We start from the raw sequence: 25,777 nt of genomic DNA on the forward strand, positions 1-25,777 counted from the left end.
CTGGCGAGGCTGACCCGGGCTTTCTGTCCTTCACTCAGCGGGATTCCTCTGTCTCCTATCTCAGTTAGATCTCCTTCCTCCAAAAGCTGTAAATCCTATACAGATAGGAAAGGGGAAAAAGAAAAAGATATAAATTGTGTTCTACTACCATCTTACAGTTTTAGCATTAGTTCCTCATACAAGTATTTGATTAACGTGCATATATGCTCGGCTGCTACGTCGTATTCAACTATTTGTAACCCTGTGGACTAGGACTTGTCAGGCTCCTCTGTCCATGGGATTCTCCAGGCAACAACAACACTGGAGTGGTTTGCTGTTTCCTCCTCCAGGAGATCTTCCTGACCCAGGGATTGAATCAGTGTCTCCTGCGTCTCCTGCACTGGCAGGTGGATTCTTTACCACCGAGTGACCTGGGAAGCGACAGCAGTGGGTATAAGTCAGAGTAACTAAACTGTGACCTTGAAAATGCAAAAAAAACAAAAACAAAAACTCAGTGTTTATTTGTTTTCATTCTGTAGTTTGGGAAAGCATGTACGCATTTGACCATTTTAACAGTATTTACTGAGGACCTACTGTATGACAGGCATTGCTCTGGGCACAGTGAACTCGGTTGTGAAGAAACAAACCTCCTAGAGTTTCTTTCCATGATGGAAGGAGGACAATATGGAAAATAACCTGAGCACAAGTACTGAGGACAGGAAGGAAAAGGAAGCTGGCTCAGGGGGATGGAGAGTGAAAGTGGGAAATGATTCCACACTGGGGTGTGAGGGCTCAGAGCCGGTGTGAGCAGATCTGGGGGAAGGGGCAGGGGCTCAGGCAGACCTGGAGAGGCTGCTCCACACAGAGGGAGGGGCAAATGCAGGGACCATGGGTAGATGCCCAAGACGTTCAGGACAAGGAGGCAGGAGAGCAGAGCAGAGTAAGAATGAGGGGCGTGAGGGCAGAGACAGAGCAGGAGGACCCTGGGGTCACTCTAGTAAGAAGAGGAGGGGAAGGTTAGACCTATTTGAGGTTTTAAGGAATCACTCCTGTGCTTTACAGAAAAAGACAGTAAGTGGGGAAGGGTGTGGGTAGATACAAGTGAGAATGTTACTGGAATAATCGAGGTGAGAGATGACAGTGGTCAGGACCAGAGTGAGAGCAGTGGGAATGGAGAGATGGGGTCACACTCCAGGCACATGTTGAAGGCGGAGTCCAAAAGATCTGCTGACAGGATGGGTGTGGGTTGTAAGAGGAGACTGTGGTATTTGGGGCATAAGGAAGGGGAAGAACAGGGTCTCCATTTACTGAGCTGGAGAAGACGGTGGGTACAGGTTTAGGGGACTTCGCTTGTGGACAAGCTGAGATGACCTCTCGGTGATGTTACATTGCAGCTGGACATGCAAGTGTGAAGGTCTGTTCTAGAGACACAGGTGTGAGGCTGGCAAAGGCACAGGACTTCTTTTTATCAAGGAATGAGTGTCTCTTAAAAAGACATTTTACTGATCTCTGCCTCAGCTTCCCACTTTCAGAGAAGGGATAACACCTGACCCAAGTCTTCACAGTGATACTTAAAGTGAGTGACAGACAAGGTCTGTACAAGAAATGGGAGCAGAAAGAGCAAGCTGAGCAGGAAAACCAAAAGGAAAGAAACAGTGTGCTCGAGGGACACCCAGCAGATCAGTTGGACTAAGTAGATGCTTGTCTGTGAAAGCAGAAAAAACTCAAAGCTATGAAGGAAATAAAGTTGTAACTTGAGGATCTCGGAATCAATCAAAAGTCATATTTGAATATTATTTAAGAAGTAAATAGACAAATCAGCCTATTTTCCCCAGGGTACCATGGGGAAAAAAGAGAATAGATGACAAGTACATTCCCAAAATGACACGATAGAAATCAGGCTTAAGAAGTTTTTCAGTCACTCAGTTGTGTTTGACTCTTTGTGATCCATGGAACGCAACACTCCAGCCTTCCTTGTCTTTTACTATCTCGTGGAGCTTGTTCAAACTCATGTCCACAGAGTCAGGGATGCCATCCAACCATCTCATCCTCTGTCATGCCCTCTCCTCCTGCCTTCAATCTTTTTCAGCATCAGGGTCTTTTCTAATGACTCATTTCTTCCCATCAGATGGTCAAAGTATTGGAGCTTCAGTCCTTCCAATGAATATTCGGGGTTGATTTCCTTTACAATTGACATGTTTGATCTCTTTGAAGTCCAAGTGACTCTCAAGAGTCTTCTCCAACACCACAGTTCAAATACATCTATTCTTCTGCACTCAGCTTTCTTTATGATACAACTCTCACATCCATACATGACTACTGGAAAAACCATAGCCCTACCTAGATGGAACTTTGTTGGCAAATTAATGCCTCTGCTTTTTAATATGCTGTCTAGGTTTGTCATAGCTTTTCTCCCAAGGAGCAAACATTTTTAATTTCATGACTGCAGTCACCATCTGCAGTGATTTTGGAGCCCAAGAAAATAAAGTCTATCACTGTTTCCATTGTTTCCCCATCTATTGCCATGAAGTGATGGAACTGGATGCCATGATCTTAGTTTTTTGAATGTTGAGTTTTAAGCCAATTTTTTTCACTCTACTCTTTCACATTCATCAAGAGGCTCTTTAGTTTCCCTTCGCTTTCTGCTATAAGTGTGGTGTCATCTGCATATCTGAGATTATTGATATTTCTCCCAGCAATCTTTATTCCATCTTGTGCTTCATCCAGCCTGGCATTTCACATGGTGTACTCTGCATATAAGTTAAATGAGCAGGGTGACAATTTATAGCCTTGTACTCCTTTCCCAATTTGGAATCAGTCCGCTGTTCCACGTCCGTTCTAATTGTTGCTTCTTGACCTCCATACAGGTTTCACAGGGGGCCAGTAAGGTGGTCTGGTATTCCCATCTCTTTTAGGAATTTTCCACCCTTTTTTGTGATCCATACAGTGAAAGGCTTTATCATATCAATGAAGCTGGTTCCTCTGCCTTAGACTTAAGTTACATGGTATTTCATTAGAAGTCTTAGGTTGCCTGCAATTATCAATTGGCACATTCTGTCACAGACAGGGTTTGTTTGGAGTTTTATCTACTAAACCCCCCATGCCTCAACATAGGATGCACAGCAGTACCTTTGTGCAGGTGAAGCCCTCACTTTTCTGTCTCTACTGCAGCAAACTTGGGGAGAAAGCAAGTAGCACACTGGTGCCACCAGGACAAACAAATCCTTTGATCTCCCTAAGTCTCATTTTCCTCTGCTATAGAACGTGCTGCAGAAATCAGAGTCACTGAACTCAAGGGTGCTGTGAGAATCTAAAGAATTGTGTGAACACCTCCACAAATGAAAAATGGGCATGAGTTGATTATAACTTGCTGTTGGTGACTGATTCCTATTTTCTCACCAAGCCAACAGTGGGACCCTGTTTACAGTGTGAATCATAACATACAAAGCACATGACCACCATGGAAGAAAGAGACTCCCATCATAACTCTCCCTGACAACCATAAAGACACAGACACACACAGGTTCTCCACTCACTCAAATCTTAATGGAGGTGCATCTGATGAAAGGCAGCAAGTGCTCTGCTGTGATAATTTATAATTACCTCACATTCTTTCTTTCTTGAGCTCAGAAATTAATACCATCTCTTGCTTTGGGTTTTCATTGAAAAAATGAGCTATGTTATGTTCTCAGTCTCATGCCCACACATAGAATTACTTGGCCTCTCTTTCACTGTTGAGAGTCCTTGCAAACTGTTCCGCTTAGTTTTTATGCTTTGATTTTATGTTGTTCAAATGGTTTTCTTCTTAAAATAGCACCACATTTTAATACAGAAATCTTAACCACATTCTAGAAAAAGCACTCATGGTCTCTCTTTCCAGGACCTAAGAAATTATCTCTGAGTCTGGTAGTAATACTTTGACTGTGTTGTTGACTCTGAAAATTATATATGAACAAGCCACCAAGGGGAAAAACATTTTGGAGGATTTGAAGTAAAACCAAGTAGAGTTGATTTGTCAGCCAACGTATTCTGATTAGATTAAAGGGGAAAAGCCTGAGCTGAGCATATATTACAGTTCCTTCCACTGACAGGAAAGTGCTCTTATTCCTATTTGTTACCTCAAAGTTAAGTAAGTAAGTGTTAGTTACTCAGTCATGTTCCAATTCTGTGATCCCATGGACTATAGCCTCCCAGGCTCCTCTGTCTATGGAATTCTCCAAGGCAAGAATACTGGAGTGGGTTGTCATTTTCTTCTCCAGGGGATATTTCCAACCCAGGGAGTGAGCCCAGGTCTTCCTGTATTTCAGACAGATTCTGTACTGTCTGAGCGACCAGGGAAGCCCCCAAATTTAATCAATTCTCACTGAACAGCAGACACACAAACTAGAGGCAAACTAGGAAAAGGCGATGCTGGTTTGGTGCCATCCATCCAGAAGCACATCAAGGGCCCTTCAGCAATGGTGGAGACTTACAGTAGAAGCACCATGGAGCAGACTGCTGAAATGGTTAATGAGGGCCAGATGTGAGGCCCTGGCAGAGGAGGGCTGGGTTCCAGAGTCAAACAGCAGGAGGTCCTGCCTTCTTCACAGCTTTTCTTCCATTTGGAATTGCTCTTTCTCTCACGACCTGTCAATATCCTGCCCATTTTCTAGGCTCACCCCAAACCCACTCTCCTATGAAACCATCCTGCACTCATCTCTCTTCCTGCTGGGTTTCCAAGGCTCTCATCTCTCATGTCTCATGAAGGACCATCTTATTCTGCTCCATCATTTATACATGTGCACATGGCTTCTCTCAACTCTTGTCGGGTAAGATCTGTGCATGAAGCTCTGTGCTGGACCCTGATGCTCATTATCTCTAATCCTCACAGCAAGATGCACAGTAAGTACTGGCCCCATTTCACAGATGAGGAAACTGAGACTGAGTGAGGTTACATCACTGGTCAGCTGTTAAACAGAAGAGCTGGAATTTGAACCAGCTCATGTCAGTTCAGAGCCTTCTTTTCTTTCACATCATGCTGCCCAGATGGTGACTGAAGGTATATGTGAAATGAAGACAACTCAATAAAGTAACTCAAGACTTGAAGGCCTCTATACCTAGACATATAAGTATCAATAAACTTATTATCTGATGATTGTCAAAGCAGTCTGAAAAGAAATGTCCAAGTAAGTGATCTATGTGGAAAAATATTAAACTAGAATTTATCAATTTGATACCTTTAAATACATGTTCACTAAACATTTTCAAATGGCTTAAGGATAACATGTAACAAATGTTACATACTATACTGGGTGACAGGATATTGTTATTGTTGACTTACATAATGTACTATGTGTAGAGCACTGATAGAAATATCAACTTGAATAATGGAAGCTAAATACTCTTCCATAAGAAGTTAAATACTTCTTTCTTACATGTCACATTTTATAGATATAATTTTCCAGAATCTGGATGAGCTTATAATTAAGAATTAATTTATTTTAAAACTCATTTACAGAGTACTTGTTAGGTCCCTAGCAATCAGGTGCTTTAAAATGACGACCACATTTCATCCTCAAAAAAAACCTCATGAGGTTGATAGTTTTCTCCATTTTACAGATGAAGAAACAGGCTTGTAAGGATCAAAAAAACCAAAACCAAACATCTGGTCAATAGAATGATTGAAACTCAATTCCTGAACCTTCTGACTCCTAGACCTTGGAGTTGATGTCATTAGCCTGAATCAACATTGCAATCTGATTACTTCACGTCTCCCTGTTTTGTTACAGAAAAATTTTCAGCTCAATGAACTTAAATAGTTACTTCAATAAGTTCTAGTATAATACATCCAGTTGCTACTAACATATGTTATATAAAAATGTTGCTTTTAGAAAGACAGTGATGAAGATCCTACACGCAGGGCAGCAAAGGAGACACAGATATAAAGAACAGACTTTTGGACTCAGGTGAGAAGGTGATGGTGGGATAATTTGAGAGAATAGCATTGAAACATGTACAGTACCATAAGTAAAATAGACGACCAGTGCAAGTTTCATGCATGAAGCAGGGCACCCAAAGCCAGTAATCTGGGGCAATCCAGTGGGATAGGGTGGGTAGGGAGGTAGGACAGGGGTTCAGGATAGGGGGACACATGTATACCCATGGCCGATACATGTTGATCTATGGCAAAAATCATCACAATATTATAATTATCCTCCAATTTAAATAAATATTTTTAAAAAAATAAATGTTGCATTTTTATGGCTTTTCCTCCAGGATGTGGGGGATGTAGGGGTAAGGAGAAATCTTTGTTATATTTATATGGATGGATAAATGGATGGAGAGGAAAAGGTTAGAATGATACCGATAGCAACCATTAATTGAAACTCTGGTTTGTTTACATTTCACAGGCATTTTCTGTAGTCTTTACAGTAACCCCAACCCTCCCCCCATTTAATAAGAATGGAAACTGAGACAAATATCTGGAGTTACTACCCAGGACTGGTTCTCTCCAAAGTGAAAGTGAAAGTCGCTCAGTCTTGTCTGACTCTTTTCAACCCCATGGACTATAGTCCATGGAAATCTCCAGGCCACAATACTGGAGTAGGTAGCCTTTCCCTTCTCCAGGGCATCTTCCCAAACCAGGGCTCGAACTGAATCTCCCACATTGCAGGTGGATTCTTTACCAGCTGAGCCACAAGGAAGCCCAAGAATACTGGAATGGGTAGCCTATCCCTTCTCCAGCAGACCTTCCCGACCTAGGAATTGAACTGGGGTCTCCTGCATTGCAGGTAGATTCTTTACCAACTGAGCTATGAGGGAAGCCTGGCCAAGCCTTTTCTACCACACATGCTATCTCTGTGTCTACAGGCCAGACTAAATTCCAGGACGCTACTATTTTCTGTGATTGCCTTATGACCATCCTCTGATACCTGGAATCCAAAAGGAGACAGCCAGAGGCTCTCTTAACTTACTAGGTAGTTCTCAGGTATCATAAAGACCTTTCTGACCTCTTATTAACTGGAGTCATACATGACATTTCAGAGCAGCAACAAAACCTCCTGGAAACCCTCTGACCCAATGTTCTCATTTTGCTGCAGAAACATCAGAGGTCCAGGCAGGTAACAGGACATGTCCAGAGTGACAGCAGGCAAGTGATGAAGCTGGGGCCAGAACTCTCCTTTCCGCTACTTCTCCACTCTGGGCCTCCCTTCCTGCCAAGGATGGGATGGGCATGAGAGGCCCAAACTCCATGTCCCAACTACGCACAAGAACAGGAGAGCAGTCCATGTTTATAGAAATGTCACATCCCATACAGAAGAATCACTGTGCAGCCCAGTCCTGCAGGTCCCCTTCCCACCAGAGTCTGTGTTGCACACTTGCCCCAGGGAGGGTAAAGCCCCAGAACACTGCCCGTGTTACTGGTCCAGTCACCCCACGCGGCTGTGGCAAAGCATCAGCTCCCTGGGATCTGAACTTGAGCTGCAAATGTAGAGATGAGGTGTCTCATTGCTCCAGGCCTCAGTTATACTAACTATAAAGTGAAGAAGGGAGTATTGAAGACACTCATAAAGAATGAATAACTCATAAATCTAAATTATCTGTGTGCATGTGCACGTGTGAAAGACAAAAAGGCTTTGCACATGGACTCTTAATAAATGGGAGCTACTGTTCTCACTCTTCTACATTTGCTGTCCCTTCTTTTCTTACATGGAATCTACACCATTTAATAAAACTCTAGCTCATTCCTGCTAATTTAACATCATTTCTGCAAACGCACAATCACCCATGAACAAGAACACAGAATAAAGAAACAAGCCCATTAAACAAGCAATTCTGTCTGTTCATATCATTGTAAAATGCTACTTACTTGATACAGGGCTTCCTAGCTGGCACTAGTGGTAAAGAATCCACCTGGCAATGCTGGAGACATAAGAGACGAGGGTTTGACCCCTAGGTCAGGAAAATCCCCTGCAGGAGGGCATGGCAACCCAACCCAGTATTCTTGCCTAGAGAATCCCATGGATAGATAAGCCTGTCAGGCTACAGTCCATAGGGCCGCAGAGTCGGACACAACTGAAGTGACTTAGCACGCACACGCTCACCTGATAAAACCTATGATGTTCAAGTAATTTTTTGAGGAGAATTACCATTTCCTCACAAAGCAGGTTTGGAGTCTTCACCACCACACCTTTGAAGATCTGTCTCTGCCTTTTCCTCACAGTACAAGAGAACACTGGAATTCCAGACTGCATTGAACAGAACCCAGGGGTGGGGGTGGTGGGGAGCCCTTTAACACTATTATTCACTGACTTTTATAACCCAAGAGAGTAACACAGTATTTAACGTTATTTACTTTTTTCCCTTTCTTTTTGCCAAATTGTATTCTCCTATCAGTTTAGTTCTCATCGTTTATTCACTAATCTTATTTAAATCCCAACATACAGTTAAACCTTTCATCTCATCATTTCCGTGAAACGCAATGCCATTTCTGAAAATAATCTCCCTCAGTGAAATGATGCAGTATTAAAAAGAAATGTTTAACCATTCCAGTTTCCTTAAATGATAAATTACAAGTCAAAAATGAAGTGGAGAGAGACACTCACAGACTGAAAGGGAACAAGAAAGCATCAGCTAAGTACAGGGCAGACCTTATGTGGGTTCAAACAGTGGTGAAGGAGATTTCTCAGTGAGATAATCAAAAACATGAAAACACAGACTAGCAGATTGATGATATTCAGGTGAAATATATTTTTTCAGGTGAAATATAGTGATATTTTTGCCCCAAAGTCTTTACTATCTTTTAGAGAAAACTAATGAAGTATTTACAGATGAACTAATCTGAGGTCTAGGATCTGCTCCACAATACTCTGGGGTGGGGGTGGGGCTGGCAGAGGGCAGGGGTAGAGATGCAGCGAGACTGGCCACCAGCTGATTCTGGCTGAAGCTGGGGGTGGTACATGAAGGGTTCATTACACTGTGCTCTCTCTTTTTGTAAATTTTTATAGCTTTCCATTAAAAAAGTTAAAAGCTAATGAAACTTCACAGAATGAAACAATCCCCGCCCCACCCCAAACCCCCCCACCAAAGGTATTCTGTAAGTGTCATTATCCCATAAACATTAAAAGGACAGCATATGTAAATATGCCTGCATAAAAACCCAGAAGACCAACTTTAAAAATTAAGCAACATTCAAAAATCTTTCCATTTTGTTAAAAAGAACTTTTGACAAACCTTGTAGTTTAAAATCAACACTATCATTATTTGAAATTCAAGTAAACGCAACTCAAACGTCATTACTCACCTTTTTCAAAGCACAAGCCTCTATTACTTTTTCATATCGTTCTTTTTCATATTTCTTCCCAAATAAAATATTACTCTTCACAGTTCCTGGAAACTCCCAGGGCTGCTGAGGCACATACGCGACCCTCCCGTGCACGTGGACCTGCCCCTGGCTCCGGGGCAGCTCCCCCAGCAGAGCACGTAACAGTGACGACTGAAACAGACGGCAACACACACATGTGAACAGGCAGCACTCAGGGCGGAACACACCCCGCAGTGCAGCCGACCCCACCCTGGTGCTTGATACAGGATAGAACCTTTTCCTTCAACAGGATAAAGTACAGCCCTCGCAGTTGATTCAAAAAAAGAAAATAACCCAAATGGTCAAAGAAAACAATGACTGATAAGGAATATATTAATAGTATAGTGAAGTCGCTTAGTCATGTCCAACTCTTTGTGACCCCATGGACTGTAGCCTACCAGACTACTCTGTCCATGGGATTTTCCAGGTTACAATACTGGAGTGGGCTGCCATTTCCTTCTCCAGGGGATCTTCCCAACCCAGGGATCGAAACTGGGTCTCCCACACTGCAGGCAGACTTTACCATCTGAGCCACCAGGGAATATAGTATAACCACAGTATAAACAATCTACTCTGCCCAAGTATCCTTCAAATGAAGTTCTACTCAGGAAAGAGTAATTAAGAATGTTAACATCATTCTCTAACAGAGCAGCCCAGCAGGATGTGTATTTTCTATATCTGATGTTTAATTTAGTTGCTCCTGCATCTGGGTATCTTTTACTTGACAAACACTTGTTCTTAAAAAGCTATGTGTGAAGAATATATCAAAAGATGATTAACTGAAAGAACTCTGAAGTGGGCTGTGTCTGCAGAGCAAAAGTCTATCACAGAGGAAATCAGCACCCTTTCATGTACACACTCCCACATTTTTAAAAATAATTTTATTTATCTTGAGTTCTTTTATTTATTTTTCATTTATCTTTTACAATGTTGTATTGGTTTCTGCTGTACCACAATTCTAATTTTATTTATTTTTGTTTGCACTGGGCCTTCATTGCAGTGCATGGGTTTTCTTGTTAAGGAGCACAGGCTCTAGTGGGCAGGCTTCAGCAGCTGCAGCCCATGGGCTCAGCAGTTGCAGCTCCCAGGCTCCAGAGCACAGACCCAATAGTTGTGGTGCACGGGCTTAGTTGCTCCACATGTGGATCTTCCCAGACCAGGGATCAAACCTGTGTCTTCTGCATTGGCAGGTGGACTCTTATACCACTGAGCCAGCAGGGAACCCCACATCCCACATGTAGATTTCTGTATTTTGTTGTTTGTTTGCTGTTTTTTGTTGTTTTGTTGTTTGTTGTGCATGTGCACATTTCCTTCAGATCTTCAACATCACACAGACGTGGTATGTATCCACACCATCAGAGCGCTCACGACACTGGGCTGAAATAATATGTCTGCATGCCTGTCTCACCCCAGAACCTGGTTGACTCTGAAAGGCAGAGAGCTGGGGTCTTGCTCCGTCTGTATCTTTATCTCCAGCACGTGGCTGCACATTCACTCCACGTGCACCGACAAGATCACATCAAGTCACAGGAGGAAATACTCAAAGTTTCCGGGAAGATTTTTATGACCTCCAGACTTCCCGGAGGGGCCACAAGATGAAAAGGAGTCCTCATTGTCTCTGTCCATGCTGAACAGCTGTCACATAAACAGTTTCCTTCACTGAGATGTCCAAATTCCCCACAAGCAATTTGCAACTGGGCCATGTGAAGCACAAAGAAGGAAAAGACAATGTGCATTTATCCTGATTTATTTGCCACAGAACCTTCTTGTAAAATGAGTATTTCATGGAAACACTAGAGAAACACTGTTCTAGACACACTCAATTCAAACTGAGTCATACTCGGCTCTGGGCTCCACTCTGAGGATTGAACAGGGGCTGTGGAGTTGCATCAAGCTGACAAAGGCATCACAGCTTACCTTTCCTGCACCCACAGGTCCAATCACAGCTAACAGTTCACCAGGTCTGACAGTAAAGGAAAGGCCTTGTAGGGTTGGGGTCTCTGATGCCTACAAATTAAAGTTTATAAAAATGTACCCATTTTAATAAAGTAACACAAATTGTTTTACAAAGGGGAAAAGATAACAATAGTCAACATAACTGATATGCAAAATATAACCCACATTTTTCTCTTTCCTGTTTTAAGATATTGTGTCCTGGAGGTCTCTTCATCAAATCTTATCTCTTTGCGGATCTGAGGCAGCTTTAGCTAACTTTAGGAAGGTTCCTTCTTTGACTAGATTCCCATACGGACAGAGGAACGTTCCAACTACCACACAATTGCACTCATTTCACGTGCTAGCAAAGTAATGTTCAAAATCCTTCAACCTAGGCTTCAGCAGTACATGAACAGAGAACTTCTAGATGTGTAACCTGGATTTAGAGAAGACAGAGGAACCAGAGATCAAATTGCTGACATTTGTTGGATCACAGAAAAATCAAGAGAACTCCAGAGAATATCTGCTTCTGTTTCATTGACTATGCTAAAGCCTTTGACTGTGTGGATCACAACAAGCTGTGGAAAATTTATAAACAGATGAGAATACCAGATCATGTTACCTGTCACCTGAGAAACCTGTATGCAAGTCAAGAGGAAACAGTTAGGACGAGACAAATAACAGACTGGTTCCAAATTGGGAAAGGAGTACGTCAGGGCTGTATATTGTCACCCTACTAATTTAACTTTTATGCAGACTACATGATGCAAAATGCCAGGCCAGATGAAACACAAAATGGAATCTAGAATTCTGGCAGAATATCAACAATCTCAAACACGCAGGTGATACCACTCTAATGGCAGAAAGTGAAGAGGAACTAAAGAGCCTCTTGATGAAGGTGAAAGAGGAGAGTGAAAAAGCTGGCTTAAAATTCAACATTCTCAAATCTAAGATCATGGAATCTGGTTTCATCACTTCATGGCAAATAGAAAGGGAGGAAGTGGAAACAGTGGCAGATTTTATTTTCTTGTGCTGCAAAATCACTTCAGACAGTGACTGCAGCCATGAAATTAAAAATGCTTGCTGCTTGGAAGAAAAGATATGATAAACCTAAACTGTGTATTAAAAGGCAGAGACATTACTTTGCCAACAAAGGTCCATATAGTTAAAGCTATGGTTGTTCCAGTAGTCATGTATGGATGTGAGAATTGGACCATAAAGAAGGCTGAGTGCAGAAGAATTGATCTTTTTAAACTGTGGTGTTGGAGAAGACTCTTGAGAGTTCCTTGGACAGCAAGAATATCAAACCAGTCAATCCTAAAGGAAATCAATCTTGAATATTCATTGGAAGGAATGATGCTGAAGCTGAAGCTCCAATATTTTGTCCACCTGATGCAAAGAGCTGACTCATTGGAAAAGACCCTGATGCTGGGGAAGATTGAAAGTAGGAGGAGAATGGGATGACGGAGGATGGGATGGTTGGATGTTATCACTGACTCGATGGACCTAAGTTTGAACAAGCTCCGGGAAAATGGTGAAGGACAGGGAAGTTTGGCATGCTGCAGTTCTTGGAGTTGCAAAGAGCTGGACACTACTGAGCTACTGAACAACAGCAACAACAACAGAAATACTGAAGTAGGTGTCCATTCCCATGGACAGAGGCGCCTGGTGGGCTATACTCCATGGGGTCACAAGGACTAAGGCACAGCTGAAGCGACTGACACTTCACACTTCAGCCTAGAATATTAGATCTGGGTTTTCTGGCTCAGCTGGTAAAGAATCTGCCTGCAATGTGGGAGACCTAGGTTCGATCCATGGGTTGGGAAGATCCCTGGAGAAGGGAAAGGCTACCGACTCCAGTACTCTGCCCTAGAGATTTTCATGAACCGTATAGTCCATGGGGTCACAAAGAGTCAGACACAACTGAGCAACTTTCACTTTTCAAGAAAAGATGTATTTATGTTCTATATCTTTTGTTTATGGTGATCCTATTGTATAGCACAGGGAATTATATTTAATACTCTGTAATAAAACATAATGAAAAATGAACTAAAAATTAAAAGAAGAATTTACATACTTTAAGCTCAACACATGCTAATACATTGAAAGCTCTCTTGAAAATGAGAAAAAAAGCAACATGTCAAATGCCTCAGGCTGATTTTACACTTAACCTCCATTCATTGTAAACCTTATTCCTGATTCCGAGAATTTTTATAACATATTCTCAGTAAATAAGAAAGTCATATTTTACAGTATGTGTAAAATCTCAAAATTCTCCAATAAATCTATATCACAGTTGTCTTTTAGCAGTCACGATTTTGGAATGAAAGGATTCTTACCTTTTCCCCAAAAGCAGTAAATGCCTGCACATCCACGATCGTTCTACCATCTGATGGCAGCTGAGGGTAGCACTGTGACGTCTCATCAAGTAACAGAAAGTTCTACAGAAAAAGGCAAAACATATATTGTTTATACTGCAAGAACAAAGCACACACAAAAAAACAATTGCTTCTCTGAAATTTGCAATAAAAATTTTATACAGCCTACCTATCATTTTATAGCTGTATTTTATTAGGTCTTGGTTCACCTGAGAAATAGTATATAGTATGTAATATACTATTATTATAGTATGTATACATCTAAGTATATAATACAGTATAGCATATATATATAATATAGCATATATATATATATGTATATATAGTGTATGTGTATGTGTGTATGTGAGAGCATGCATGTATAAAACAGATAATAAAGAATTCCAGGCCATGAGGCTATCTTTGCTACTTTCTCAACAAGTGTGCTGGTTCCTTTCTAAGAAGAAAATATGGCTTCAAACTCCAACGCATTTAGAACCTGGACATTTCTATTGTTTTACTTCTGTGTTACCAACAGTGAACAGGTGAGCTAGTAGGAAATTATTTCATAAGTATTAACTGAATCCCACCAGGTGCCAAGCACCATGCGACACTGCTAGGAACACAGAGAGGAAGGCCCTTCCCAGGCTGTCAGGAAGCAGGTGGCACAGGACAGGCTGGGAACACAAGACCAATGACAGAGACTCTGAGTGCAAACCCTGTACACTCTGCTTTCCCCCTCATGTGCATCAAATCCATATCACTGCTTGTCATTAACTATCACTTAAGTCATCATTCTAAAAAGAAAATGCTCTTAAGTTTCTACACCTTAAAAAATATTTTACCAGCATCTTTTCACAATCACTGTCTCTTCTCCTTAGTCAATGTCCTCTCTCCTCCACAGCAGGAATGGCTGCACCTACCACTTCTTATCCTCTACACTACTTAGCAGCTAATTGATGCAATGTAGCTGAACAAAACAAAGTTCTATGAACTGCTACACAGGACAAGTGAAAGTAAGTGAAGTCATTCAGTCGTATCCGACTCTTTGCGACCCCATGGACTGTAGCCTACCAAGGTCCTCTGTCCATGGGATATTCCAGGCAAGAATACTGGAGTGGGTTGCCATTTCCTTCTCTAGGAGATCTTCCTGACCCAGGAATTGAACCCAGGTCTCCTCCATTGTAAGCAGACACTTTACGGTCTGAGCCACCAGGGAAGTCTCACATAGGACAAACACACACAAGAAAACTCCCTCTTGCCTTGCAAATCCTTAACATAATTCTAAGAGAAAAGCTAGAGTGGTAAAGATACTGAACAAACAATTCATACCATTCCCATTCTTCAAGGTCCCCAAAACTGTGAACATGTTGCAGAGACTACTGGCTGTGCTCAAAATCTGCTCTCATTCTTTGGTGGTTAACAAACCCTGGATTTTAGCTGACACATGGCAGCCTGAAAGAGGCCCTCTGTCTCCAGCCTCTGCAGCAGATAGATGTAGCCATGTGACTAAAGCCAGGTCAGTGGAAACCAACAATAACCAGGACCTTCCTCTACCCTAAAACCCGGGCCTTGGAGGCTGCCAGCTGGATCAAGGTCACATGCGGTGAAGTAACAAGAAAGAGTCTGGGTCCCTAACACCATGGAGAATCACACTAGCCTTGGGACTTGTTATCAGGTAAATTATATCCCCACAAAAAAAGATATGCTGAAGTCCTAATCCCAACTACCTGAAAATGTGACTTTATTTGGAAATTCAGTTGTTGTAGATGTAATCAATTAAGGTAAGATCACAGTGGAGTAGGGTGGGCTCTGAATCCAATATGATCAGTGTCCTTAAGAGAGATGCTGAGACAGATATACACAAACACACACACACACAAAAGCTACCTGATGATGGAGACAGAGGCTAGAATGATGGCATTTACAAGTGAAGGAATGCCAAGATTTGTCTGTAACCACTCAAAGCTAACAGAGGCAAGAAAGGATGCTCCCTTATCTAATTCAGAGGGATTCTGACCCTCCTGACATCTTGGTTTCAGACTTCTAGCCTCCAGGATGGTTAAACAATACATTCCTGTGGTTTCAGCCCACCTGGTTTGTGGTAATTTGTAATGGTAGCAGCAGGAATCTCATACAGAACTTTATAAGGATTCTTGCATGAGAGAAAAACACATGACCTGTGTAATCAGCTTTAAATGGGTAACTCTGGCACCCACAGGCAAACTGAATTCTTACCAACAAAGGGTCAACTGAAACAAGCATGTCAGGATGTTTGAGAAAGAAAACAACACACAAATAGTAATCTACTACCTTAAACAACATAAAGACTCTTCAAGTCCTTGACACCCCGTCTATCATGCCTCAGAGCCATAAATGTGATTGCAAAACTTCTACTTCAAAAGAAAAACTGGTAAAAACTGAACATGAAAACCCTTGTGCAGGAAAAGCAAGACAGGATCCTTGCATTTCTCTCAAAGACCAGCTGGCGGGAGACTTGATCCTCTCATTCCCTCCTCCTCTCATCCAGGCTCACAGAGAACCTAATACTAGGCAAAGCTACTTCTGTCCACACCAAGCCCATGTCCAGCAGGAGGCAAGATGAACAGGCAGTGGTCTAAGGACTTCTCTGCAGGCTCTCAACCACTGCAGCCCAAGTCCTCTCTCCACACCACTTCTCCCATCCTCAGCCATGTGGGAGCTCTCATCTGTTCTACCACAGCTTATCTCTTTCCCAATTCTTCTTTCCTCTCAAAACAATATAATTTCAGAATCTCACTCACTAATTAATCATTTCAAACATTGATACTTTTCTTTTTCTGATTCCTTGCCGAGATTTCCCCAACACCAGCAAACTGACCCCAAACACAACACTCCTTCCTGATCTCTCTACAGCACCTCCGAGAGTGTCCACCACACTTAACGCCCCCAGTGACTGCCCAGCACCAAAGTCCACACTCCCCAGGTGACCTCTACTCAGACACCCTGAGTCCTGACCCCATCTTTCCTTCTGGCCCATCTCAAATACTAACCTTACTGGGAACCATCTCAGCACATCCCCAGCTGGTACTGCCCTCCCTACCTCTGAATCCCCAGAGGAATATTAAGTTACATAGAGGGGAGACACTATGTCATTTATGCACTTATATAGTCCCAACTCTAGCTAAGACTGAGTCTTACACAATCAGATTGTATGGTTGTTCAAATCAGTCCAACCACTGTAGCATGGCTACAGCCTTACATAGTCAAAGCTAACATAGCAACGAGAAAAATGTTACGAGTGTTATGAGAGAGGCTGGGACCCAGGGTCCTTTATGGGAGCGCTTGCACCTGGACAAACATCTCCTTGAGCAACAAAATACAAAGAAATTGTAAGGGACTAAACATAACTGCACACACGCAAAGGCAATTACGAACAATAAGATATAAAAACCCCATAAGCCAACTGCCATTTTTGAGCTGCCGGGAGCAAACGCAGGGAACTGTGTGTGATCTTGGCACACGGCACCTACAAGACAGTGGGCAAACCACTTAAGTCACCCCTCTGGCTCAAACCACCAAATCTTCCCTACCCTCACCCCTCTTAAGGAACCAGCCCGCCCTTCTCAAAGAGTCAACGGGGCATCAGTTTTTTGTTTTCATACTTTGTGATGCAGCATAAGCCTCAAAAAGCCTTGCTTGAATTTCTCATCTGGCATATATCAATTTCTATTGATTAAAAAGACCAAGGGCCATGGAGAGTAATGTATATGTTATATACCTTGTCTACACAGAATCAGATACAATGTCAGCGTAAGTGTGTCACCAAGACATCAACACTCAATGTGTGTACATTAAAACAGAAATTCCCACGTCCAAACAAAAAAGGTGCCTGAAGTGCTAGCGGGATTTTTCTCCAGGACTCACTCTGATGAAAAAGCTGAAATTAAATGGCCATTAGAGCCATGAAGTGCAGACCCAGAACAGGTTATGCAGGAAAGTATCCACATCAGAACTGAAGCCAAAAAGACTGACTTCCCAGTGGTGGTAATGGAAAACCTAAAGCTGCTCTGTGAATAACATAACCTCAGGGACACATTTTACTGGATGCAAAAGTCACTGAAAACTTTTAGCGCTTTGAAGTTAAAATCTTTCACAATCCTATGGGAGTCATTCAGTGCCAAGACCATGGGTCTGCCTTCATCACTTAGAGAAAAATAGACTTCTTCGGCTGATGAGGTCATAGTAAATCATCCATTTTCACAGAGACAATTGAATCTTCATTTTAAATAGAAATAATTGAGCCCCTACTGTGTGCAAGGCCCTTGTTTTCATGATAAAAATTATTTCAGTTCAGTTCAGTCATTCAGTCCTGTCCGACTCTTTGTGACCCCATGAATTGCAGCATGCCAGGCCTCGCTGTCCATCACCAACTCCCAGAGTTCACCCAAACTCATGTCCATCGAGTCAGTGATGCCATCCAGCCATCTCATTCTCTGTCATCCCCTTCTCCTCCTGCCCCCAATCCCTCCCAGCATCAGGGTCTTTTCCAATGAGTCAACTCTTCACATGAGGTAGGCAAAGTATTGGAGTTTCAGCTTTAGCATCAGTCCTTCCAAAGAACACCCAGGACTAATCTCTTTTAGAATGGACTGGTTGGATCTCCTTGCAGTCCAAGGGACTCTCAAGAGTCTGCTCCAACACCAGAGTTCAAAAGCATCAATTCTTCGGCACTCAGCTTGCTTCACAGTCCAACTCTCAGATCCATACCCCTGACTATTTAGGGACAGTTAGTTTAAAAAAGGAGACAACAGGCATGGTGGGAATCACACATTTGAAAAGATGAAGGCAGCTAGAGAGAGGCTTAGACACGAAGTAAAAGAAGAACAGAAACAAAAATGCAGAGATCAGAAATCAACAATAAAACATCTTTGGTGGAAAAAATCCACTTTTAAACACAGAGAACTAAGTGAATCTGAGGCCATGTTTCCTGCCCAGGGAACAGGGACTTCTCAGCAAGTTCCTCCCCTCCCAGACCAGAGAGGAATCCAAGTCACCCCAGGACTGTGCCCAGTCACTGCCTAGACATTCCAGTCAGCACAAGAGATGCAATTTGTTTGCATCTCCTGCTTTTAGACATTTGAATCATCCTGCAGCTATCACTGCATGGCAAAGGCCTGTGTTGCTGCTACTAATACTACTACTGCTAAATGAGCACGGATCTTCAGTTCAGTTCAGTCGCTCAGTCATGTCCGACTCTTTGTGACCCCATGGACTGCAAAACACCAGGCTTCCCTGTCCATCAACAACTCCCAGAGTTTACCCAAACCCATGTTCATGGAGTCGGTGATGCCATCCAACCAGCTTGTTCTCTGTCATCCCCTTCTCCTCCCGCCTTCAATCTTTCCCAGCAGCAGGGTCTTTTCAAATGAGTCAGCTCTTCACATCAGGTGCCCAAAGTATTGGAGTTTCAGCTTCAACATCAGTCCTTCCAATGAAGACTCAGAACTGATCTCCTTTAGGATGGACTTGTTGGATCTTCTAGGTATACAAGGGACTCTCAAGAGCCTTCAACACCACAGTTCAAAATAATCTATTCTTCAGTGCTCAACTTTCCTCACAGTCCAAATCTCACAACCATACATGACTACTGGAAAAACAAAGCCTTGACTAGATGAAACTTTGTTGGCAAAGTAATGTCCCTGCTTTCTAATATGCTATCTAGATTGGTCATAACTTTCCTTTCAAGGAGTAAGCCTCTTTTAATCTCATGGCTGAGTCACCATCTGCAGTGATTTTGGAGTCCCCCCAAAAATAAAGTCTGACACTGTTTCCACTGTTTCCCTGTCTATTTGCCATGAAGTGATGGGACCAGATGCCATGATCTTAGTTTTCTGAATGTTGATCTTTAAGCCAACTTTCTCACTCTTCTCCTTCACTTTCATCAAGAGGCTCTTTAGTTCTTCTTCACTTTCTGCCATAAGGGTGGTGTCATCTGCATATCTGAGGTTATTGATACTTCTCCTGGAAATCTTGATTCCAGCTTCTGCTTCATCCAGCCCAGCATTATTCAGGATGTACTCTGCGTGTAAGTTAAATAAGCAGGCTGACAATATATAGCCTTGACATATTCCTTTTCCTATTTGGAACCAGTCTATTGTTCCATGTTCAGTTCTAACTGTTGCTTCCTGACCTGCATATAGGTTTCTCAGGAGGCAGGTCAGATGGTCTGGTATTCCCATCCCTTTCAGAATTTTCCACAGTTTATTGTGATCCACACAGTCAAAGGCTTTAGCATAGTCAATAAAGCAGAAATTGATCTTTTTCTGGAGCTATCTTGCTTCTTTGATGATCCAGCAGATGTTGGCAATTTTATCTCTGGTTCCTCTTCCTTTTCTAAAACCAGCATGAACATGTGGAAGTTCAAGGTTCACATACTGTTGAAGCCTGGCTTAGAGAATTTTGAGCATTACTTTAGTAGCCTGTGAGATGAGTGCAATTGTGCAGTAGTTTGAACATTCTTTGGCATTGCTTTTCTTTGGGAGTGGAATGAAACCTGACCTTTTCCAGTCCTGTGGCCACTGCTGAGTTTTCCAAATTTACTGGCATATTGAGTGCAGCACTTTCACAGCATCATCTTTAGGATTTGAAATAGCTCAACTGGAATTCCATCACCTCCACTAGCTTTATTCATAGTGATGCTTCCTTCAAGTGGCCTTAGCCCACTTGACTTCGCATTCCAGGATGTCTGGCTCTAGGTGAGTGACCACCCCATCGTGATTATCTGGGTCATGAAGATCTTTTTTGCACAGTTCTTCTGTGTATTCTTGCCACCTCTTCTTAATATCTTCTGCTTCTATTAGGTCCATACCATTTCTGTCCTTTATTGAGCCCATCTTTGCATGAAATGTTCCCTTGGTATCTCTAATTTTCTTGAATAAGTCTCTAGTCTTTCCCATTCATGGATCTTATACTTTTAACACATTTTACCTAAGAAAAGAGGGAAACACGTACACTTTGGAAAGACTTCCAGCTTGGCACTGAAAGAGTTGAATCTTACCTAACTGGCACACAGTGACACCATATAAAGGAAGTATTTTAGGTCAAATCTGCCTATAATTTTAAAAAGTTATTTTTCACCAAACCTTGATTCTTCGGATGCTGACAACAGCCTCTGACACCTTCTCGACAGCCATGGGGAAGTAGAGGGTGCTCGAGAACCGCAGAGCCTCAAACAGCGTCACCACCACAAACACTTGGCTGGCTGTGATCAGGTTGTCAAGGAGCTCATTGGCAATGAAGGTGACAAAAATCATGATTTTGCTCACAGCGAAAAATGTTGCCAAATTCATGCCCCTAAGGTAGGAACTTCTCAGAATCTTGGAAATTTCCTTTCTAGAAAAGAAAGTAGGACATAGGAATTAAAAAAAGCATCAACATACAAGACATGAATTCAGTGCCCCGTGTGAGTAGCCCTTTTCTAGGGAGTAGACACAGATTAAAATAAACCATCCCTCACATCATGGAGACATTAGCATAGTCCACATCCAGGGGTCTGCCCAAACACCAGGACCACAGACTTCATAATCACTTCACTCTTTCAAGTAAGGGGGGGATTAAAGTCACACTTTTAAACATTTTGGGTCAATCAGACTAGGTTTGAACATTTATTCAACATTCATAATCACAAGCCCTGTGCCGGGCTCCTCACAGAAAGACACAGCCTGTCCCCTCCAGGGCTCATGAACCTGTGGGGGAAGAGAATTAGCAACCACAAAATTGGGAGATAATAGACAGAGACGGTCAGCACAGCTCCCATGGGAGCTCAGAGCAGAGGCATGTAACCCAGAGCAGTGGAGTCAGGGCAAGTCACACACACGTGGACCCTGAGAAGATGAGTTGGAGTCGGTCAGGCTTGGAGCAGGCCAGAGAAGAAGGAACATGGGAGTGTATTCCCAGCAGTGGCGGGGGAGGGGGAGATCAGAAATGTGCAGTCAGATGTGACAAGGTGCAGTCAGAGAAATGATCATAAGATGTTTAAATAAAAGATGGAAAAATAGTCTACAAACATGAAACAAAACAAAAGGGACAGTATTTTCATAGCTCCTTTTGAAATGAATAATAGTAATTCATGAATTAGTTAGTGGTAAAGAATCCACCTGCAAAGCAGGAACACAGGTTCAAACCCTGGGTAGGGAAGATCCTCTGGAGAAAGCAATGGCAACCCCTCCAGTATTCCTGGCTGGGAAATTCCATGGACAGAGGAGCCTGGTGAGCTACAGTCCATGGGGTCACAAAGAGTTGGATCAGTTCAGTTCAGTTCAGTCGCTCAGTCGTGTCTGACTCTTCGCGACCCCATGAATCGCAGCATGCCAGGCCTCCCTGTCCATCACCAACTCCCAGAGTTCACTCAGACTCATGTCCATAGAGTTAGTGATGCCATCCAGCCATCTCATCCTCTGGCGTCCCCTTCTCCTCCTGCCCCCAATCCCTCCTAGCATCAGAGTCTTTTCCAATGAGTCAACTCTTCACATCAGGTGGCCAAAGTACTGGAGTTTCAGCTTCAGCATCATTTCCTACAAAGAAATCCCAGGGCTGATCTCCTTCAGAATGGACTGGTTGGATCTCCCTGCAGTCCAAGGGACTCTCAAGAGTCTTCTCCAACACCACAGTTCAAAAGCATCAATTCTTCAGTGCTCAGCCTTCTTCACAGTCCAACTCTCACATCCATACATGACCACTGGAAAAACCATAGCCTTGACTAGATGGACCTTTGTTGTCAAAGTAATGTCTCTGCTTTTGAATATGCTATCTAAGTTGGTCATAACTTTCCTTCCAAGGAGTAAGCGTCTTTTAATTTCATGGCTGCAGTCACCATCTGCAGTGATTTTGGAGCCCAAAAAATAAAGACTGACACTGTTTCTACTGTTTCCCCATCTATTTCCCATGAAGTGATGGGACCAGATGCCATGATCTTCATTTTCTGAATGTTGAGCTTTAAGCCAATTTTTTCACTCTCCACTTTCACTTTCTTCAAGAGGCTTTTTAGTTCCTCTTCACTTTAAGCTATAAGGGTGGTGTCATCTGCATATCTGAGGTTATTGATATTTCTCCCGGCAATCTTGATTCCAGCTTGTGCTTCTTCCAGCACAGTGTTTCTCATGATGTACTCTGCATATAAGTTAAATAAGCAGGGTGACAATATACAGCCTTGACATACTCCTTTTCCTATTTGGAACCAGTCTGTTGTTCCATGTTCAGTTCTAACTTGCTTCCTGACCTGCATACAGACTGACTAAACACAACGAAGAATAAAGAGATGGGAGGGAGGTTCAAAAGGGAAGGGATATTTGTATACCTATGGCTGATTCATGTTGAGGCTTGACAGAAAACAGCAAAATTCTGTAAGGCATTATCCTTCAATAGAAAATAAAGTAATTAAGAAAAAAGAATATTGACTCATATAGTTTGGCTCGATATAGGTACACCAATCTCTATAATCTCCCCATTTATGGGCCATCAACATAAATTACAATCTTAATTTGAATGTCATTGTCTCAAATACTATCTTAAAGACATTGCTTATTGAGATTCGAGGTATTGAGAACTACTTAGAATTTCATTTCTATACCACTAAGAAGCATATGTATTTTTTCCTTTGAGAATATGGTAAATGGAAGAGCAGGTTAAATGATGTCTCCACCATTCTCCTTAACCTTCCTGTAACATGTGGACAATGCAGTGAATAGTAAGTATTGGTGAACTTAAATACTTCTTTGGTAAGACATCTAAAGCATCCAGTAGAATAGGAAATAAAGCATGAAAATACGGAGTGACGTCTATATATATAAACTTACCTTCTCAGTCTGGTAGTAAGGTCTATAAATGACTTTTCCCAAGCATTCATTTTTATTGTTCTAATGCCAGTTATGACTTCGCTCATGGTCCTGATCCTGTTGTCTGTGAGAGCTGCGGTCTTACTCCTGAGGAGACAGATGTGACAGATGAGCTTTAGTGACCACAGCCCAGCTTTCCTTAGCAACAGCAGTAGTGGGCATGGGGGCGGGGGTGAGGGGTGGTGGCCAGGAAGCAAATGGTTCTCTATGGCCCTTTTGCACTTAGAACACAGGCAGATTCTACTCAAAGCATGGATGGATAAGAAGGCTTCAATTAGGAAGTCAACCATTCAGCCCATTTCAAGAAGTAACTTGGAGAATGTGCAGCTTTGGCTAGGGAAGACCTGAAATGAGTCAGATACAAACCATCTATCTGCTCAAGGAGGTCACAGTCAGGTAGGGAAGGCAGAAAGACACCCAGGAAGACAATGTTTGTGCTGTAATAAAAAAGGGGAAAAGTTCTGGGGAGCATAAAATATGGAACTTAATTCCACCAGGAAAGGAAAACAAGAAGAGCTTCAGAGACCTGGTAGCAATGGAGGAGGGCCTCGAAGGATAAGGAAAATCTCTCCACAGCAAAGACAAGAAAGGAAATTCCAAATAAAGACAGACACCAAGCACAGACCTGCACACACACAACACACACAAGAACTCAATGAGCTTCAAATAGCACAACATCTCCATCACCTGACAACCACCCACCTCCAACTCTCTGGAACCTGCTTTAGTCTAACTCAGCAGCAGAACGCTCTTCACCAGCAGCCTCTTTTCTATCACATGTGCTGCTGTGAATGTGGGGCTTCATGAAGACACAATGAAGATGAGCCTGGCCCTTGGGGTGCTTATAATTTAATGGAAACATGAACATAATACCTGAAAAGGCTCTAACATAAGCATAACAAAAATATATGTGGTGAGAAATGGGCCTACAAGATTACCACTATTTAACAATATTTAAATCTATTTCTGCTTTATTGACTATGCCAAAGCCTTTGACTGTGTAGATCACAATAAACTGTGGAAAATTCTGAAAAAGATGGGAATACCAGACCACCTGACCTGCCTCTTGAGAAACCTATATGCAGGTCAGGAAGAAACAGTTAGAACTGGACATGGAACAACAGACTGGTTCCAAATAGGAAAAGGAGTACGTCAAGGCTGTATATTGTCACCCTGCTTATTTAACTTATATGCAGAGTACATCATGAGAAATGCTGGACTGGAAGAACCACAAGCTGGAATCAAGATAGCCGGGAGAAATATCAATAATCTCAGATATGCAGACGACACCACCCTAATGGCACAAAATTAAAGTGAAGTCGCTCAGTCATGTCTGACTCTTTGTGATCCCATGGGCAGTAGCCTGCACCAGGCTCCTCTGTCCACAGGAATTTCTAGGCAAGACCACTGGAGTGGGTTGCCATTTCCTTCTCCAGGGAATCTTCCCGACCCAGGGATTGAACCCAGGTCTCCTGCACTGTAGACAGACGGTTTAGCATCTGAGCCACTGGGGAAGTCCTATGGCAGAAAGTGAAGAGGAACTAAAAAGCCTCTTGATGAAAGTGAAAGTGGAGAGTGAAAAAGTTGGCTTAAAGCTCAACATTCAGAAAACGAAGATCATGGCATCTGGTCCCATCAATTCATGGGAAATAGATGGGGAAACAGTGGAAACAGTGTCAGACTTTATTTTTTTGGGCTCCAAAATCACTGCAGATGGTGACTGCAGCCATGAAATTAAAAGACGCTTACTCCTTGGAAGGAAAGTTATGACCAACCTAGATAGCATATTCAAAAGCAGAGACATTACTTTGACAACAAAGGTCCGTCTAGTCAAGGCTATGGTTTTTCCAGTGGTCATGTATGGATGTGCGAGTTGGACTGTGAAGAAAGCAGAGCACTGAAGAATTGATGCTTTTGAACTGTGGTGTTGGAGAAGACTCTTGAGAGTCCCTTGGACTGCAGGGAGATCCAACCAGTCCATTCAGAAGGAGATCAGCCCTGGGATTTCTTTGTAGGAAATGATGCTGAAGCTGAAACTCCAGTACTTTGGCCACCTGATGTGAAGAGTTGACTCATTGGAAAAGACTCTGATGCTGGGAGGGATTGGGGGCAGGAGGAGAAGGGGACGCCAGAGGATGAGATGGCTGGATGGCATCACTGACTTGATGGATGTGGGTCTGAGTGAACTCTGGGAGTTGGTGATGGACAGGGAGGCCTGGCATGCTGTGTGATTCATGGGGTCGCAAAGAGTCGGACATGACTGAGAGATTGAACTGAACTGAACTGAA

The 25,777-nt window shown here is 42.7% G+C and overlaps 1 protein-coding gene across 1 annotated transcript in view; it reads right to left on the reverse strand.

Moving 5' to 3' along the window:
* LOC113888446 (multidrug resistance-associated protein 4-like) overlaps nt 1–25,777 on the reverse strand; it is a 392,537-nt gene that overhangs the window by 306,221 nt on the left and 60,539 nt on the right. Inside the window, 3 exon segments of the mRNA XM_027535574.1 lie at nt 1–95; nt 9,263–9,454; nt 11,240–11,329. Coding sequence (XP_027391375.1) covers nt 1–95; nt 9,263–9,454; nt 11,240–11,329 — 377 coding nt within the window.

Source organism: Bos indicus x Bos taurus, unplaced genomic scaffold (assembly GCF_003369695.1).
Source record: "Bos indicus x Bos taurus breed Angus x Brahman F1 hybrid unplaced genomic scaffold, Bos_hybrid_MaternalHap_v2.0 SuperScaffold_100136, whole genome shotgun sequence".
NCBI classification, from domain to species: Eukaryota; Metazoa; Chordata; class Mammalia; order Artiodactyla; family Bovidae; genus Bos; species Bos indicus x Bos taurus.